At 47.1% G+C, this 17,289-nt stretch overlaps 1 protein-coding gene across 2 annotated transcripts in view; it reads right to left on the minus strand.

Annotated features, from left to right (window-relative positions):
- The window catches only part of LOC137653757 (serine-rich adhesin for platelets-like), an 81,010-nt gene that overhangs the window by 45,936 nt on the left and 17,785 nt on the right, over positions 1 to 17,289 (minus strand). For both annotated transcript variants that reach the window (XM_068387381.1, XM_068387382.1), the window contains exon 2: positions 4,987 to 6,867. In XM_068387381.1, coding sequence (XP_068243482.1) covers positions 4,987 to 6,832 — 1,846 coding nt within the window. In that variant the 5' untranslated portion in view covers positions 6,833 to 6,867. The remainder of the gene's footprint in view (positions 1 to 4,986; positions 6,868 to 17,289) is intronic.

Raw genomic sequence — 17,289 nt, forward strand, 5'->3', positions numbered from 1 at the left:
CGAGAGGAGAACTTCTGAAGTACCCTGTTGACAATCTTGAACGGCGGGAATGCATACAGGTCGAGATGGAACCAATCCAGCAGAAAAGCATCCACGTGAACTGCTGCTGGGTCTGGAATCGGAGAACAATACAACAGGAGTCTCTAGGTTATCGAGGTAGCGAACAGATCTATGGTTGGCTGACCCCACAGGGCCCAAAGTCTGCTGCAAACATTCTTGAGAAGGGTCCACTCTGTGGGGATGACCTGACCCTTCCGGCTGAGGTGATCTGCCATGACATTCATACCGCCCTGAATGAACCTCGTTACCAGTTAGCTTTCGATCTTTAGACCAGATGAGGAGGTCCCTTGCGATCTAGAACAACTTCCACGAAAGAGTCCCTCCCTGCTTGAAGATGTAAGCCAGGGCTGTGGTGTTGTCAGAGTCCACCTCCACCACTTTGTTAAGCTGGAGGGACTTGGAGTTTATCAAGGCCAGAATAACCGCCAACAACTCCTTGCAATTGATGTGAAGTGTCCTTTGCTCCTGATTCCATGTTCCCGAGCATTCTTGTCCGTCCAAAGTCGCACCCCAGCCCGTGTCTGATGCGTCCGAGAGGAGACGGCGGTCGTGTATCTGAACAGCCAAAGGTAGACTTCCTTGAGAAGAAAGCTGTTCTTACACCACGCGAGAGAAGACCTCCTCTCTTCGGAAACAGGAACTGAGACCGTCTCTAGCGTCATGTCCTTTATCCAGTGAGCAGCTAGATGATACTGAAGGGGGGGGAGGTGGAGTCTCCCTAACACGATGAACAGGGCCAGCGATGAAAGTGTCCCTGTTAGACTCATCCACTACCTGACTGAGCATCGGTTCCTTCTCAGCATGCTCTGGATGCATTCTAGGGCTTGGAAGATCCTTGGGGCCGACGGAAAAGCCCGAAAAGCTCGACTCTGAAGATCCATACCCAAGGAGACAATGGTCTGGGATGGGACGAGCTGAGACTCCTCAAAATTGACCAGGAGGCCCAGTTCCTTGGTCAGATCCATAGTCCATTTGAAAATCTCCAGACAGCGACAACTTGTGGGAGCTCTTAAAAGCCAGTCGTCTGACGGAGCCGGACACAAGATCATGGTACTGCTGCCCAGTCTGTGAACTGTCAACCATGGGCAAGCGAGGAAGTACAGTGACAACCCGAATCTGTCTAGACTGTCTGGGTCGTACAGACAACTCCTTATCGGGTTGCTGAGGTTGCCGCACTGCGTCACAACAAGTCACTTCTGCTGGTTGTTGAACGTCTTCCCCGTGACACATTGACTCCGTAAACAAAAAATCCTCTAACAAGGACTAAGCTTGGACTGCATGTCTTGCAACACAGCTCAAGGTCTATGGGAGCAGGTGTGGTAACAGACGGGATTAGCGACTGAAGTGGAACCATTACCTTCCCTGGAAGCATGTTATGCTTAAATAAAAGTCCATAGGAGGCTACGCAGCTAAAGGCTCCCTCCAAATGACAGAGTCCTCAAGGGAATATCAGAAGGAGGGAGAAAAGCACTTTCTCATCTACAGGGACCATATCCGAGAAAAGCTAAGTTCTCTCAGTGAGGGTTTCACTGGTGCAAAAGCAGCAGACTAGAAGGCAACGTTATGAAACTGCTTGACAGTCTAGTGAGTTGGCAACAACCAAAGATGTGTGACTGAGAAGCATGCGGTAAGGTATGCAGAGCATGTTGTATGCAGAGTATGCTGTATGCAGAGCATGCTGTATGTAGAGCATGTTGTATGCAGAGCATGCTGAATGCAGAGCATGCTGTATGCAGAGCATGTTGTATGCAGAGCATGCTGAATGCAGAGCATGCTGTATGCAGAGCATGTTGTATGCAGAGCATGCTGTATGCAGAGCATGCTGTATGTAGAGCATGTTGTATGCAGAGCATGCTGAATGCAGAGCATGCTGTATGCAGAGCATGTTGTATGCAGAGCATGCTGTATGCAGAGCATGCTGTATGTAGAGCATGCTGTAAGGTAAGCAGAGCGTGTGCATGGCGTTTAACATTTCTCAGAAATTCCATGACCAGTGCTAGAGTGCTTTATGCATGCTTGCATGGGGTTTTAATATCAACATAATATTTACCTTACATTCATAACTCATGATTCATATTTTTGCCATATTTTGCGATATTGTTAAAAATATATTGCAAGGAATACAAATATATTTTTATAAGTAATACAAATAACCTCCATTATCATAATGTTTGAAAATGGAGGTAAGGTATGCTGAACAGCAGAGTCAGAACGAGCTGGAACAACAATAGTTGTGGTTTCCTCTTCAAGACTCTGTTGAGGGAACACCTGAGGCTCAGTCTGCAAAGGCTGATCAAAAGAAGTAGCAGAAGGTAGGCGCATGGGTGGAGGAGGCTGACTCCTGGCATGAGTGGCTGAACTCAAGGGTTGCGCTTGCTGAGTGGTTGGCGGATGCGCAGTAGCAAGTTCCTGAGGAACGAGTTGAGGTTCCTGCGGTGTGAGCTGAGAGCGAAAAGGTAGTGGCTGCGCAGAACGCAGTAAAAGTCTCGCAAGTTGAGGCTCCTGAGGCGCAAGGCTAAGGTGTTGAGGTGCTTGCCTTGAGGAGGGTTGAGCTCGCTGCAGCGAGAGCTGAGGAGACTGACTCATGGATGGGAGAGGTTGTTGTACCTCAAGCGAGTGTTGCCTCACTGGTGGAACAGCAAGTGGAAGCGGAGGAAGAGAGGTATAAGCCTCCTGTTCCCATTGCTGAGGTTGCCTTAAGGAAGGCGGAGGGAGCTGCACACCACTGGGATCAGTAAACTCATAACGTGGCTCAACATCGTACGCCTGGCAGGCGGTACTGCGGTCAGGCGGAGCGAGCGCAGGCGGAGCGAGCGCAGGCGGAGCGAGCGCAGGCGGAGCGAGCGCAGGCGGAGCGAGCGCAGGCGGAGCGAGCGCAGGCGGAGGGAGCGCAGGCGGAGCGAGCGCAGGCGGAGCGAGCGCAAGCGGAGGCGCAACCTTCTCAGCCCGACACTCACGCATCAAGACCGAAAGTTGTGACTGCATGGACTGCAGTAGAGTCAACTTGGGGTCGGCAGACACTAAGGTCTGCTGAGGTAAAGCCTTAACAGCAGAGATCTGTTGCGGCAGAACCTTACTCCTCTTAGGCGGAGTGCATTCAACTGATGACTGCGGCGAGTCAGAGCTAACCCAATGACTGCACCCGGGTTGTTGAACTCTAACTTCGTACGTCTGGCATAGGTCTGGACTTTACGTTTAAGAGGTCTTGAGACCTGAGACCAGCGTTTTCTCCCCTAAATTTCTTCTGCAGACGAGCAAAATAAGGGCTCAATCGTCTGCGGGTGGGAGTGACGGTCTCTGTAAGACACGCCCGCAACCACCGAGGATACTTCTGTGCGTCGATCAAGGCCTGCCGAACCCTTTTGCCCTTCGACATTGCTTCTCCCCTGGGCTTGGGAGCTTGCAAGAGGTCCCGGACTGGGAGGACGACTGGCACGCACAGAAGTACCCTCACGCACAACACTGACACACTTTGCGCTAATCACTTATCACTTTGATTTTCTGTTTGCACTTATTTCACTGAACTCGAAACTTTAAGTGGTTTTTACCTGAAACACGCAATTCTATCCTTTCTCAAAAGTTAGTAATTGCGAAAACAGAATTACAATGTAACAGAAAAATCTAATGAAAGATAAATAATTCAGTGGCTGGAAAGAGACAAACACTAGATCACTCTAGAAACGTTTACCTTCTTCCCCTAAAGAGACTAGGGAGAAGAGCAAAAACGATAACAACGTTACTCGCTTGAATGAAACGTTTATCCTCCTCTTTCTCCCTCCGTCTCTATCTCTCTCTCTCTCTCTCTCTCTTGACTTAGAACCTGAGAGAAGAGCCCAATCATATATATCGTTAAAACATATTATTGTTAAAGGAAAAAACTGAAATATTTCCCAAAATGAAAAGTTCCTTTATTAGAATTAAAACCATTAAGTTAAGAAAGAATGAACAAAACGCTAGACACGGTTACTCTTACTGCAACGTGACACCGTGAAAATTCTTTCTCTATCGTAACGATAGAGCGCAAGTTGAACGTTCTGAACGTCAACAACTGCAGAGACAAAACAAAACGTTAGTTCAACTTTGAAAACAGTACGAGACTATCAAAGAAATTCTTTCAAAGACATTAAAATAGCATAATATGTTAACAGGTAAAACCGAAATGACGGGCTCAATGTTAATTAACTTCGGTACCAAGAAAAGACCGCCTACTATTAGGAAGGTCGAATATAAACAAATATAAAAATTAATTTTAATAAGTTTATAAAAAAAGGAAGTTAATCGAAGAGGCCTATAAGAGGCGGAGAGATATAAAATAAATCTATAACTTTTGTTACCAAAATTAAGAAAGAGAGTCTATACTCTCTTAGACACCAACACTTCCGTCTAAGGGAAGGGTCGGCCATTTAAAGGTGAAAGAGAGTTCATACTCTCTTCGTCACCATAATTAATCAAATTAATTCCAAAAGCTAACTAAGCTAATATAGAAGTTTCCAGTATAGCGAATAGCTGCAAATTTTAGAGAAATACTTCACCAAACCGTGAACAATACTCCAAAATCATAAGCGTATCCAAGAACGTCTTGCCGGAAGCACGACAGAGGAAAAAGTGAGGTGGCGTCAACAACAAGTACTGTAGTACCTGGCCACAGGTGGTGCTTGTGAGTACACCCCCTTCTAGTATAGTGATAGCTGGCGTATCCCTCCCGTAGAATTCTGTCGGGCAACGGAGTTGACAGCTACATGATTATCGGGTAAGTTTAATATTGAAAAATAATACAATACTGAACACATACTATATAGGTAAGACAAAATTAAATCAACTTTAAAAAACTTTGCCACTAAGTTTTATAAAAACACCAATATTCAAAATGAAGACCTATTAACGATGACAAACAGAAACTGATTCAACTACACATAATTTCCTTACCTTCACATTTTATTGATGGTATTGGACTGAATGCCATGTCTCCTCTGGTTGCTGCATCACTTTCGTAAATTGAACCTGTGCTGATTCTAATTGTTAAGGGCTTTTCTTCTTTACACACATTATTGTGTGAGATGTTTACAGCTGGACTTATAATAGAAGAATTCCAAGATGATAGATGAGAAGGTAGGGCTTCGTCCTTTCCATTACCAAGAGGGCTTCCATTCATTATATGTGAAGTATTCTGCAATAAATTTCCCTCACAATTTCCTGTAAAAGTCCCAGATTCAGCAACCACAGCACGAACTATACTTTCGTTAACCTGAGAAGCAGAGGCAGGAGCACTATCTTTCAACAAAAGAGAGCCTCCCTCACACTGTTTTGCATCCAACAGAGATGCAAGATTTTGAAACTTGGTCCGTTTAGCAATATTTCTAAGGTATTTACTACCAGGAACTTTTGGAACACTGCGAACTTTAGTCATAACCTTTTTCCAGTCACCATGCTTTGCCTGAGAAGTGTTAGAATTCTTGTTTGGATTCTGAAATCTTAGCATTTTGCTCAGCTTGTCCTCACTCCGATTAGTGTTTGGAAAAAGGAGCGATTTCGCAGAGGGCCGTTTTTCTGGCACTGTTCTTGTATAATTCATGGCCTCAGTGCTTGGCATTACAGGCGATGCTTTCAGGCCAATACTGTCATTTCTTAAGCCACTGACAGTATTATCAGATTCAGTATTTCTAATTTGAATGGTAGGTATGTTGTTGTCAGTACTATAATCAGGAATAATGAAAATAGGTTCTAAACCTACTTCATTATTTTTGTTGGATATTTCTTCGCTATTAGCAATGTTTATAATGACCTTCTCCCCACTATCTCCAATAAAAAATGATGTATTATTGGACAATTTACTCTGTAAGCTTTCATCATTACAACTAAGCTTGAAAATTTGGGACGTATTGTCACCCATACCTTGATCTGGTATACTTGTTTCTTCCAATTTCTTATCCGATTCAGTAAGCTGCTGAGAGTCGGAGATTTCTTGCGTCATGAGATGAGGAACATTGAATTGGTATGCCTCCCCATCAACAGGAATTTCAATGGACTGACTGCTTCCATCATCCCCATGGATTATAGCAACTATTCTGTGACCACTCTCCGGCTGTTTGTCTGAATTTACCGAAGGTACTTTGTTATTATGCTCTACATTCTGGACATCATTTGTGACCAATGGTAATTTTACAATACTATGAATGCCACCAAGTTCACTCACAACGGATGGTTGTTCCACTTGGGTATGCATGAGGTCGCCACCTGATGACAGAGGATATACCTGCCTTCCGAAGTTCTCTTTATTAGAGCTATTGTAAGAGGATGATTTTGAGATTCCATTAGTGGCTGAGCTTCTGTCTAACTGTAAAAATTCTGTAGAAGATATGGTATCATTTGCCTCCGTAGTAACAACTGTTGCACTTGCATGTTTATCTGAGGTAAGTAATCCATAACCATTTTGTTGATGATTTACAGAATCTTGACCAGATGCGGTATTTCCACTCCCATCAAGAACAAATCCAGGTATTTCCTTGCCATCCACTTTCACCTGGACAAAATTTGACTGGAGACCACGACTATCAAGAGGATTAGTGATCTGGATGTCCGACGACTGTGAAATGTTACATGCTGTGGCTGTGATGGGAACAAAAATGTCTTTGGAGTCTGCCCCTTGTAAGGATGCGCTTCCGTGACTGCTGATACCCCGTATGGCTGCAGCACCATTCTGTACCAATGACTCGGCTTCATCGCTTGTTAGAATTACGGTTTGTCCACTCAGTAAGAGTAATGTCTCCGTCATCTCTGTGCAAATGGACTTCTGTTGAGCATATCCCTCTGAAATACAAATAATATACTTATATAAATTTTTTACCATAATAAAGGAATACAATACAATCAATAGACCAAAACACCTTCATCAAAAACTTACCCAAGTAATTATTACTTTGAAAAAGAAATTTATCAAGATGGAGTAAAGGTTATACTGTATGAGGATAAATGGAAGGATCATTGATAGCTATTCAGTTATAATTCTGATAACTGCATCTTCAACCGTTCTGTCATTATTTTAAAATTCCATAAAGACCACCGAGTGCCTGCGGATAAATGAGTTAGCCTATGTTCTACTCCAGTTAATTAAAAAAAAGCTTAGAAATAAAAAAGTTCCAACAAATCTAAACAAGTGTCCTAGAGACTAGTCAGAATCAATAGGGGTCCAAGGGAAACGTTTGGCAAGGTAAGAGGAATATCTATAGGATCCGGAGACAGAGCCTCAGGTTAAATAAGCCTGTTAGTAAGGTTAAGATAGGTGAGGAAAACATCCTTGGGTTGGTTTCATAATTAATGAAATCTAAGCCCGGAAAATCAATGTACAGTACAGTATTGTATTTGAATAGTCCAGGCAACATAAACAGATTGTGGGGGGGGTGTTTCTGAGTGAATTTTAGCTTCAACAGGAGATTGGGTGACAGAATGTGGTTTTGATAAGATATGGGACAAATTACTTTCTATACTCGTACTTTAGCTTGTACTTTCTGCCGCAAATCTAATTCTACTTTATCAACATAAACACCAATAAAAATTCACATAGGTGTAATACTGCTTTAACTGCAGAAAAAAAAAATGACAATTTTGGAAATACTGTACAGTACTTGTCCTGGATTCCTTAGATTGGTTTTCATCACATTTTCTTTCCCATAATAGACTCTATTTGCCCTTCTGCATTTGTGCCATGAACTAGTAGGCCTAGGTGAATTTATTATTGTTGTAGGAAAAATACAGTTATGTTTTATGAAAAGGCTTATGAAGCAGATGAAAATTATTCTTACAGGCCTAATAAAAATATCACAAATTTTAAGTAATTTGTATTTTTCCTAACAGTACTTACCTCGAACTACTTTCTTAGGAGAGTCTGGGAATCTCCTTAATCACCGACCAAAAATTTTGCGTAGTTCCCCCTCTCTCCGCTACCTCGCAGGGGCGCTCCAGGTTGGAAGGATACTCGCCCTGGGGCGACCCTGGGTCACGCATGGGGTCGCACTTGTTAGTCAGTAAGCGTATGTTTAAGTACTCCTCGAACTCCTGTAAGATGGGGTAGGATGGGAGGGCCCTTACCCGAAAGTAGTTCGAGGTAAGTACTGTTAGGAAAAATGCAAATTACTTAAAATTTGTCATTTGTTCCAACACGGAGTACTTACCTCGAACTACTTTCTTAGGAGACTTATACTTTAGGAGGAGGGAGTGGCTTACAGTTCGGAATACTCGAGACTTGCTGGGGTACATGACCTAGATAGGGGACTAGGTCTGGGACACTCAAGGAGAGGTAGGAGAGTAGGGGAAAGCACGCAAAAGTCTACCTTATGTACAACTCACCTTTTATTCATAATCCAGACATGATGTGTTCCAACATCCCATTCTCTCATGTAAGGATGGGGAATAAGGGATGGGGTCTCGGGTAAAGGAATAGAGGGTAGCAAGGAAGGTGGGATAGTAAGGAGGAACTTGTGTCGCTTGCGATTACTTCCCACGGCTACCCCGGGGCCCAAACTGCTAAAATTGTTGCATGGCTGAAATGACTGGCCCGATGGAGAAGGCATCCAGGGACTTCCTCGTACAGTCCTTGAGGTAATGGGCTGTAAAGGTGGACTGCCTAGCCCAAGTGCCTGCACGTAAGATTTGGCCTACCGCCATGTTGGTGCCAAACGCTAAGGACGTGCTAAGGCCCATAATATCATGGGGTCTCGGGGTCCCAGGCACCGTGGAGCCCTCACCCTCATAAGACCTCTTCATCACCTGTCGCAGCCAGAAGGATATGGTGTTTTTGGAAACTGCCTTCTTGACCGAGCCTGTGGAAACAAACAAACTTTTCACAGCCGGTCTGAGTTTGGCCGTCCTACTAAGGTACTTCCTGACGGTCCTTACGGGACACAAGACCAGGTCACTAGGGTTGTCCGAACGCGGAATAGCCGGAATTGAGAATTCTTCGAACCTAGGGTCCGCAATTGCAGGGTTCTGGGTCTTTGCTACGAACTCCGGCAAGAACTTGAATGTCATGTCCTTCCACCCTTTCGAGTGGGACACCTCGAAGGACAGACCGTGGAGCTTGCTTACCCGTTTCGCTGAGGCCAGGGCTAGCAAGAAGACGGCTTTGAGGGTGAGATCCTTGTCCAAGATATCCTTGAGAGGCTCATCCGGGGGCAGTGAGAGGGCCTCGAGGACCTTGGCTACATCCCACTGGGGAACCCTCGAAGTACGGAGGTCACAAGTTTGCTCAAAACTCCTGAAGAGCATCAAGATGTGACGCGAGGTCCCCAGATTGATGCCCTTGAGTTGGAACACTGGCCTTGTGTCGCTCGAACTCCTTTGATGGCTGGGATGGAGATTCCTAGGTCATCCCTCAAGTGTACCAAGAAGTCCGCGATATTGTGGACCGAAACGTCCAAGGGCCGCAGATTCTGAGTGGCACACCACTTGACAAAGGTTGCCCATTTTGCTTGGTATACAACGCAAGAGGACTTCCGCAGATACCCCGACATCCTATCTGCTGCTTTGTCCGAGAAGCCTTCCTTCCTTAACAGCCGCTTGATAACCTCCACGCATGTAACCTCAGCCCGAGGGTTTTCGTGCACCCTTTGGAAGTGTGGTTGGCTTAGCAGGTCTTCTCTTGCCGGTAAGGGCCACGAAGGAAGGGTGGCTAGGTCCTGAAGATCCAAGAACCACTCCCTCTCCGGTCACCAGGGCGCTACCAAAGTCATCTCTGTGGACTTTGACTGTCTTAACCTGTTGAGAACCTGCCTGATCATCCCGAAGGGGGGAAAGGCGTAGACGTTGAGGTTGTCCCAAGGGTGCTGGAAGGCGTCCTCCAAGGCTGCCGTCGGATCCGGTACCGGGGAGCAGAACACGGGGAGCTTTGCGTTTAGTCTTGTGGCGAACATGTCTATCACTGGGGAGCCCCAACGACGGAGGACTTCCTGTACCACTTGGGGGTGAAGGGACCATTCCGATCCCACTATTTGGCCTGTCCTGCTTAGTCCGTCCGCCGGGACATTCCTTTTTCCGGGGATGAATCTGGCCGGTAGGGGAATGTCGTTCTTTTCGGCCCACTCTAGGACTTGAGCCGTGAGATCGCACAATTCCCTTGACCTTAAACCTCCTTGTTTATTAATGTACGCTACTACCGTGGCGTTGTCGCACGAGGGCTACCGAGTTCCCCCGAAGGAGGCGGGTGAAACTTACCAATGCCCTCTGCACTGCCGTGAGCTCCAGAAGATTGATGTGCCGGGTCTTTTCCTCCACTGACCATTTCCCCTCCGCTGTTTCCTTGAGGAGGTGCGCTCCCCACCCCTCCTTCGATGCGTCCGTGAAGAGCAGCATCTCCGGAGGAGGGGAACCGAATGGAATCCCTTTCAACGTATTCCTCCTGTCGGACCACCAGAGGAGAGCATCCTTGGAGGAAGGGGACACCGGGACTATCTTCTGTGGGGAACCTCCCACTGACCAGAGGTCTTTCAGGTTCCACTGAACCGGTCTGAGCTTGAGCCTGCCCTGAAGAACCAACTTCTCAAACGAGACCAGGTGACCCACTAATCTCTGCCAATCCTTGGCTCTCATCGGCGTACCGGCTAGGAACAGACGAATCACCTGGTCCAGGTTGTCTAGCCTCTCCTGGGACGGGAAGGCTCTCACCAACTGGGAATCTAACACCATCCCCAGGTACGTCATCCTGGTGGTGGGGACTAGCTGGGTTTTTCCGAGATTGACTGTTATCCCGAGCTCCTTGCAGAAATTCACCAGGCGTATGCCCTGATCTTTTAAGGCTACCTCTGAGGTTGAAAGCAGCAACTAATCGTCGAGGTACCTTATCAGCCTGATGGCCTGCTTGTGTGCCTAGGTCGAGACCAGGGCGAAGACTCTCGTGAAGACTTGAAGGGCTGTCGACAGACCGAAGCAGAGGGTCCTAAATTGAAGAGTCTGGGAGCCCCACTTTACTCTGAGAAACTTCCTGCTGGAGGGGTGAACAGGAATCTGGAAGTAGGCATCCTTGAGATCCATGGACATCATGAAATTCCCTTTTCTCAAGGCTGCCAACACTGACTTCGGCGTGTCCATCTTGAAGGGGGTTTTCCTGATAAACTTGTTCAATGCCGAGAGGTCGATTACTGGTCTCCAACCTCCCATCGCCTTCTCCACCAGGAGGAGCCTGCTGTAGAAGTCCGGTGACGGCTTGTGCACGGGTTGCAGGGCTCTTTTCTCCAGCATAGTCTCCACCTCTGCCTGCAGGGCTGTCTTCTTCTCAGAGTCGTTGGGAGCTAACCGTACCGCTCGGTGTTTGGGGATCAACGGAGGCGGCTCTGACAGGAAGGGAATCCTGTATCCCTCCCTGAGAACAGTCACCGTCCATGGGCCTGCCCCGTTGTCCCGCCATACTTGTCAATAATGTTTGAGGCATCCCCTCACCAGGGGCGTGGGAAGGTGTAGGGGGCCTCTCTCCCTATCTCCTTCTAAGGAGGCGGTTTGACCAGCCTCTCCTTGACCCTGAGAACTTGGGTCTATAGGCGGTTTGAGGTTGAGTACCACTCCTCCTGGAGGGCCGAGGAGACTGGTGCCACGAAGAGGCGGAAGCTTCCTGCCTAGCCGGGGGCGGAGGCGGGTATGTCCCATCCGCAGAAGGTCTCCTCACAAGGAGCCGCTTGGCAACTGCTGCCTGGGCTCGGCTGACCCCTTCAGCTTGCCGACTCTCTCCATCGTCTCCGCTACCGTCTGGAGAGGGAACACCGTTTCAGCCCAGACGGGAGAGTTCCTCAGGAACTTTGCTTCTCGCTCAGGGAGCCTGTGGGATAGTCTGTTCAGGACAGTGTCCTTTCTCCTCAGAACCCAGTTGGCCGTCTGGGTAAGGGACGGAAAGGTCAGGAATTTCATCGTCTTACCTCCCGAGCGGATCAATTCCTTCAGAAGAGCCTGGTTGTCCGGCACTGAGAGGTCGTGCGAGATTTGGAAGTCTGCTAGCGTACAGGCCCACCAATCCAGCCAAGAGGTCACATTTATGATGTCCTGAGCGGTGACCTCCATCATGGCGGCCTCCGCCTGTGAGAAAAGACCACCAGAGCATTCAGGCTACGCTCGTCCGAGTTGCCCTGGTTCAGGGTAGCGACCACTTCCTCCAACGTGCGGGGCTCTGAATGATGACGGTCAGGTACATAGAATTTTCTCTGGGTCTTGAGACCCGGTAGGAGTTTGAATGAGCCCTGCGCCCTCAAAGAATTCTTCGGTCCTGACACGTAAAGGTCTACGTGCTCCATCCCCATGGCAACATCGGGGGCTAATAGCAGGGTCAGGGACGGCTTCTTCCGGACAGGATCCTCTACCATCCTGACCAGACCTGAGAGCCAAGCTCGTTCAGCTGTTGGTTGAGGCTCGTCTAACCTATGGTGCCGTCGGATGACCGCAAGCACCTTACGATAGGACGAGACCTCTTCCGCAGAGCACTCACCTGAGTCTACTAGGTCGTCCACTAACCGTACCTCCGCGTCGGAAGGTTCCTTGAACGCGGAGGCTTCCCTCCTCTCCTGGTAAGGTGATGGAGCGGGTGCGTCCGTTACGGGTAGAGCCGCCGGTGCGGAGGTAGCCGTCATGGGTCTACCCCCTCCCGGGCTCACCCGCATGGCGCTGGTTGATGGTCGTGGCAGCGGCGAATCCCGAAACTTGGCCAGGACCGCTGCGACGAAAGATCCTGGGATTGCGTAGCTGTGCTTAACCCGCTGGAGTTCCCTACACACGGGTGGAGCCGCCAACTTACTAGGCCGGGGTAACGAGTGTGCCAACGGCTGCACCCGATGAGCGGGTGGAGCCGAAGAGACACTGTGCAGGGAAATGGGAGCGGCTCCAGCAGTCACCGAGGCAGGCACTGGAGCGGCAAACGACCTGCTGGGTTCTCGACGATGTCGGACAACGGTAACATACCGCTTCTTCGGTGACAGCCTCCTACGGTAATCTCTCCTCGAGGACCTTGCCTCTTCCTGGGCGGGCTGTCGCGTGGGCTTGATCTCCTCCTCCTGGACCGCTTCCTCTTCCTCCTAGAGTCTCGAATACTGTAGCTGTCCGACGAATAGGAGTCGTAGGACAATTCGTCAGAAGAATACGAGGAAGCTGAATCCTCCGTCTCTATCACAAGCCTCCTGGGGGTTCTGGGTCTGGTACTCGGGGTTACGGCCTCCATGAAGTCCGGCGGAAGCATGGCCGATGACGCCGGGGGTGAACAGATGACGGGTCGAGGGGCGAACCAACCCTCGATATCCTCCTCCTGCCTCATGGGGGACCTGAAGGGCATCCTAGGAGCCATCCAAACGATGGAGTCGGGGTCCGAGGAGCACGTGGGCCGCCTTTCTTTGTTCTGGCCACCCCCAGAACCCGCTGAACCTGAAAAGCACTATTCGGGCGTGGGGGTGGGCGCTGATTCGGGCCCCCCCCACACCGGGTCTACACTTACGACGGGTCCTGTGGGCACCAGGCCTTCGTCTATCACACACACTCCCGCCACACTAGCACCCCTCACTTGTCTGCACAGGCCTCTTGGACACAGAATCCCCTACATCAAACTCATGGGGAACGGCAATGGGCCGGTTCGCCGAAACGGACTTACCTCGTCCCCTACTCTGGGTAGGAGAAGGCGAAAGAGAACCCCTCTCAGACTGGGCGGAGGTCGACGTAAGCGGCGAAGAAAGACCTGACTTCTTCGGCAACCTCTTGGAAGCCTTCTTCTTCTTCTTTGCGTAAAGGGTTCATTGGAGCTCCAGCCATGACTCGCACTCAGGGCACTTGGAGGCCGGGGAACATCTCTTCCCCCAACACGAGGAGCACAAGGTGTGCATGTCGACCTCGGGCGACGAGAGCCATGCCCCGCAAGACTTACCAGCTTGGGGCCCGGGACAGCGACGCTGAGATTCCATGGTAAAGCGAACGCAAACGACACAAGCCCACAAGGGAAAGGTGAGGGACACAACAGGAACATGTGGTACACAAGAGAAAGGAACACAAGGGAACACATGAGAATACAAGGTGAACGGCCGGGATAAGAGAGAGAGAGAGGCGAAATGCAATCAATGCCACAACCAGACGCTTACTGACTAACAAGCGCGACCCCACGCGTGACCCAGGGTCGCCCCAGCGCGAGTATCCTTCAGCCCCAGAGCGCCCCTGCGAGGTAGCGGAGAGAGGGGGGACTACGCAAAATTCTTGGTCGGTGATTAAGGAGATTCCCAGACTCTCCTAAGAAAGTAGTTCGAGGTAAGTACTCAGTGTTGGAACAACTTTATATTTAGTAATAAAAGTATATACTGTACTGATTTTTCACTAAGGATCAGATGATATATATTGACAGATGTTAAGGGTGAACATTAGCGGCAATCACTTACCACGAGACGGCCTTGTCCAATAAACATTTTGAGATTTCTATTTATTTAAAAAAAAAAACCTAATCAAACCACTTAACTATACAGTACTGTAATCTAAGTGTTATAACACAATTTTTACTTTAGATAGAATAAATAACCTTTTCAAAATAGATTAAACAAATTTATTTTCGACTTGAAAATCTTTCAAAATTCACAGCTCTAACCCCCGAATGAAGCACTTAATATTCATGATGGTTTCATGATACAGTATATCTAAATGTGAAATGGGTTAATTTTTTAAGATTTCAACATAATACTCTCACATCATGTTCTACTGCGCCATTCTAAGACAGAACAGATGACATTTACTCTATTAAAATGTAAAGAAATTGATAAAAAGCCTAAGGTAACTATTTGTATGATTAGAACGATAAGCGAAGCTTAGCATTTGTACCCAATACTTTTGCAGAGCGTTGTTCTTCCAAAGACTGTTTCTCATACTCAAGGTTTAGACTTGACTGATAATATGTTAATATGAGACAGGGTACATATTTCTTCATACCTCCATTTTATAAAATATTTCTGAATCTATCAAAAGACCTCGGGAAATAATTTTACCCCGGCAATTATTCATAAATTTAATTTTACGAAAATATTTCATGAGGCTCCCCTGATTTCCTCCATTACAAAATCTGACATGTAAAACAGACATAACGTAAAATTTATCATGAAATGCAGTGGAGCCTTTGTATATCGACGGCCATGGCCTCCTGCGCACATAGGAAATGAGAATTTCATTCCCATTTTCTAGTCGCTTGTAGCCGTGACTGTCGTGCTACAAAACCCCTACACAAGAACAACACATAGCCTAAACTTCCCCACTTAACCTAACATGTGAGCCATGTCTTCACCTATGGAGAGGGGGGGGGGGGGTTGACGATGCCTGCAACCCTCCCAAAAAAAACTGCCGTATTCTTAGCTTAACCTGTGTTTGCTTCCCAACAGGCTTCACGCCTGGCAAGGCAATACAATCATATTTTATGAGCGAAATTAATTTTACAATTAATTATAAAGTTTACACTTATCCCTACGAACTACATTCACCCCATTATATACATTAACGGACACAAATATAGCTGTACTGTACTGTACTGTACTTACTTTACTCGCTTTCACTGAAGTCGGAATCTTTGGAAGTTTGGTTGGCGCTATCTTTTTATTTTAAAGGGACAAATTTTCTTTTTGCGGTACACTGTATGCAAAATAAGCTAATATAACATAAATTATCTTCACAGGATCATTTGGATCTTTAAAAAAAACTTCCGCAAAAAAAAAAAAAAAAAAAAAAAAAAAAAAAAAAAAAAAACCCTCAGTTTGTTACTGTAAACATAATGCTTGTCACTGACACTACACTTGGAACAAATGCCAGAATAATCCCCGAGTAGTGCCGTCTTATAAAAATAAGACGTAAACTCCCTATACTGGGTGACGATTTTGACCCTCGCCAGTTTTGCAGTGTTCGAGTTAAGGGAAAAATCACTTGTATCCACTCGAACTTCATCAATCTCAAAATTTACCGTTGCCATCTTCATGTCTTGGAAGCTAAGTACAGTGAACCCTCGTTTATCGCGGTAGATAGGTTCCAGACGCGGCTGCGATAGGTGAAAATCCGCGAAGTAGTGACACCATATTTACCTATTTATTCAACATGTATATTCAGACTTTTAAAACCTTCCCTTGTACGTAGTACTGTTAACAAACTACCCTTTAAAGTACAGAACACTTAATGCATGTACTACAGTACCCTAAACTAAAACAGGCACAAATATTAAAGGCAATTTTATATCATGCGTTTCCTAAACACGCTAAAAAGCACGTTAAAAAATGGCAACCAATGTTTTGTTTACATTTATCTCTGATCATAATGAAGAAACAAACTGGAGGTAGAGCTTTGCTTATTACCCAGACATATTTCCCATACTATTCCCTTAGAACTACATCACATCTTCCTACTTTAGAGATATGTTATTTTCATTAGTAAAATGACAAATTCGAAGATAATTTGTATTTTTCCTAACCATACAAACCTTAGCTATTTACAAAGGGTATTACTTTTAGCGTAGCTGAAATGGCGAGCCATTAGAATTTAACGAGGGTGTATTACCCCCGCGCTAGTTAGCGGGGGGGGTAGGGGAGTGGTAGCTAGCTACCCCTCCTCCCCCTCACACACAGGTGAATACTCACTTTCACTTAGAGGTAGGACTTGTCTTGGGGGACAGGGCTGGCGGGCAAATATGTGTAAATAGCTAAGGTTTGTATGGTTAGGAAAAATACAAATTATCTTCGAATTTGTCATTTGTTCCGTAACCGAAATACAAACCCCGCTATTTACAAAGGGTGACTTATCCCTTAGGAAGGGTGGAAAGTCCCCAGCCATACTGGCTTTGGCTTTACCCGGGGACTCAGAATCCGAGTGAGTCGCACTCGAGAAAAGGAGTCCCTGCACCTCACAAGTTCCTTGCACCGCAAGGAACCATGTGGCCTACGTAAGCTTGTGTGTGAAGGAAGAAGTGTGACCCGTCTTAGGCAGTTGACCTGGAGTTCCAGAAGGAACTCTGGGTTAGGACGTTCCCAATACCACCTCGTCAGGGTATGGGGGACGCGACAGTATTGACTCAATACTCGGAACACAAGGAAGCATGGTTTACCTGCAGAGGTTCGAGGTCAGCTATGCAGAGACCAGGATGCTGCTTCCCCGTAGAGGGGATGATGAAGAAAGAAGTAAGGGCCAGACATACTTCTTTCGTTCATGCAGACTAAAACCTGATAACAATGCCCTCAACCTTCTGCTACCTGTCCAAAAAGGAGC

The sequence above is a fragment of the Palaemon carinicauda genome, chromosome 14 (genome assembly GCF_036898095.1).
Source record: "Palaemon carinicauda isolate YSFRI2023 chromosome 14, ASM3689809v2, whole genome shotgun sequence".
Lineage (NCBI taxonomy): Eukaryota > Metazoa > Arthropoda > Malacostraca > Decapoda > Palaemonidae > Palaemon > Palaemon carinicauda.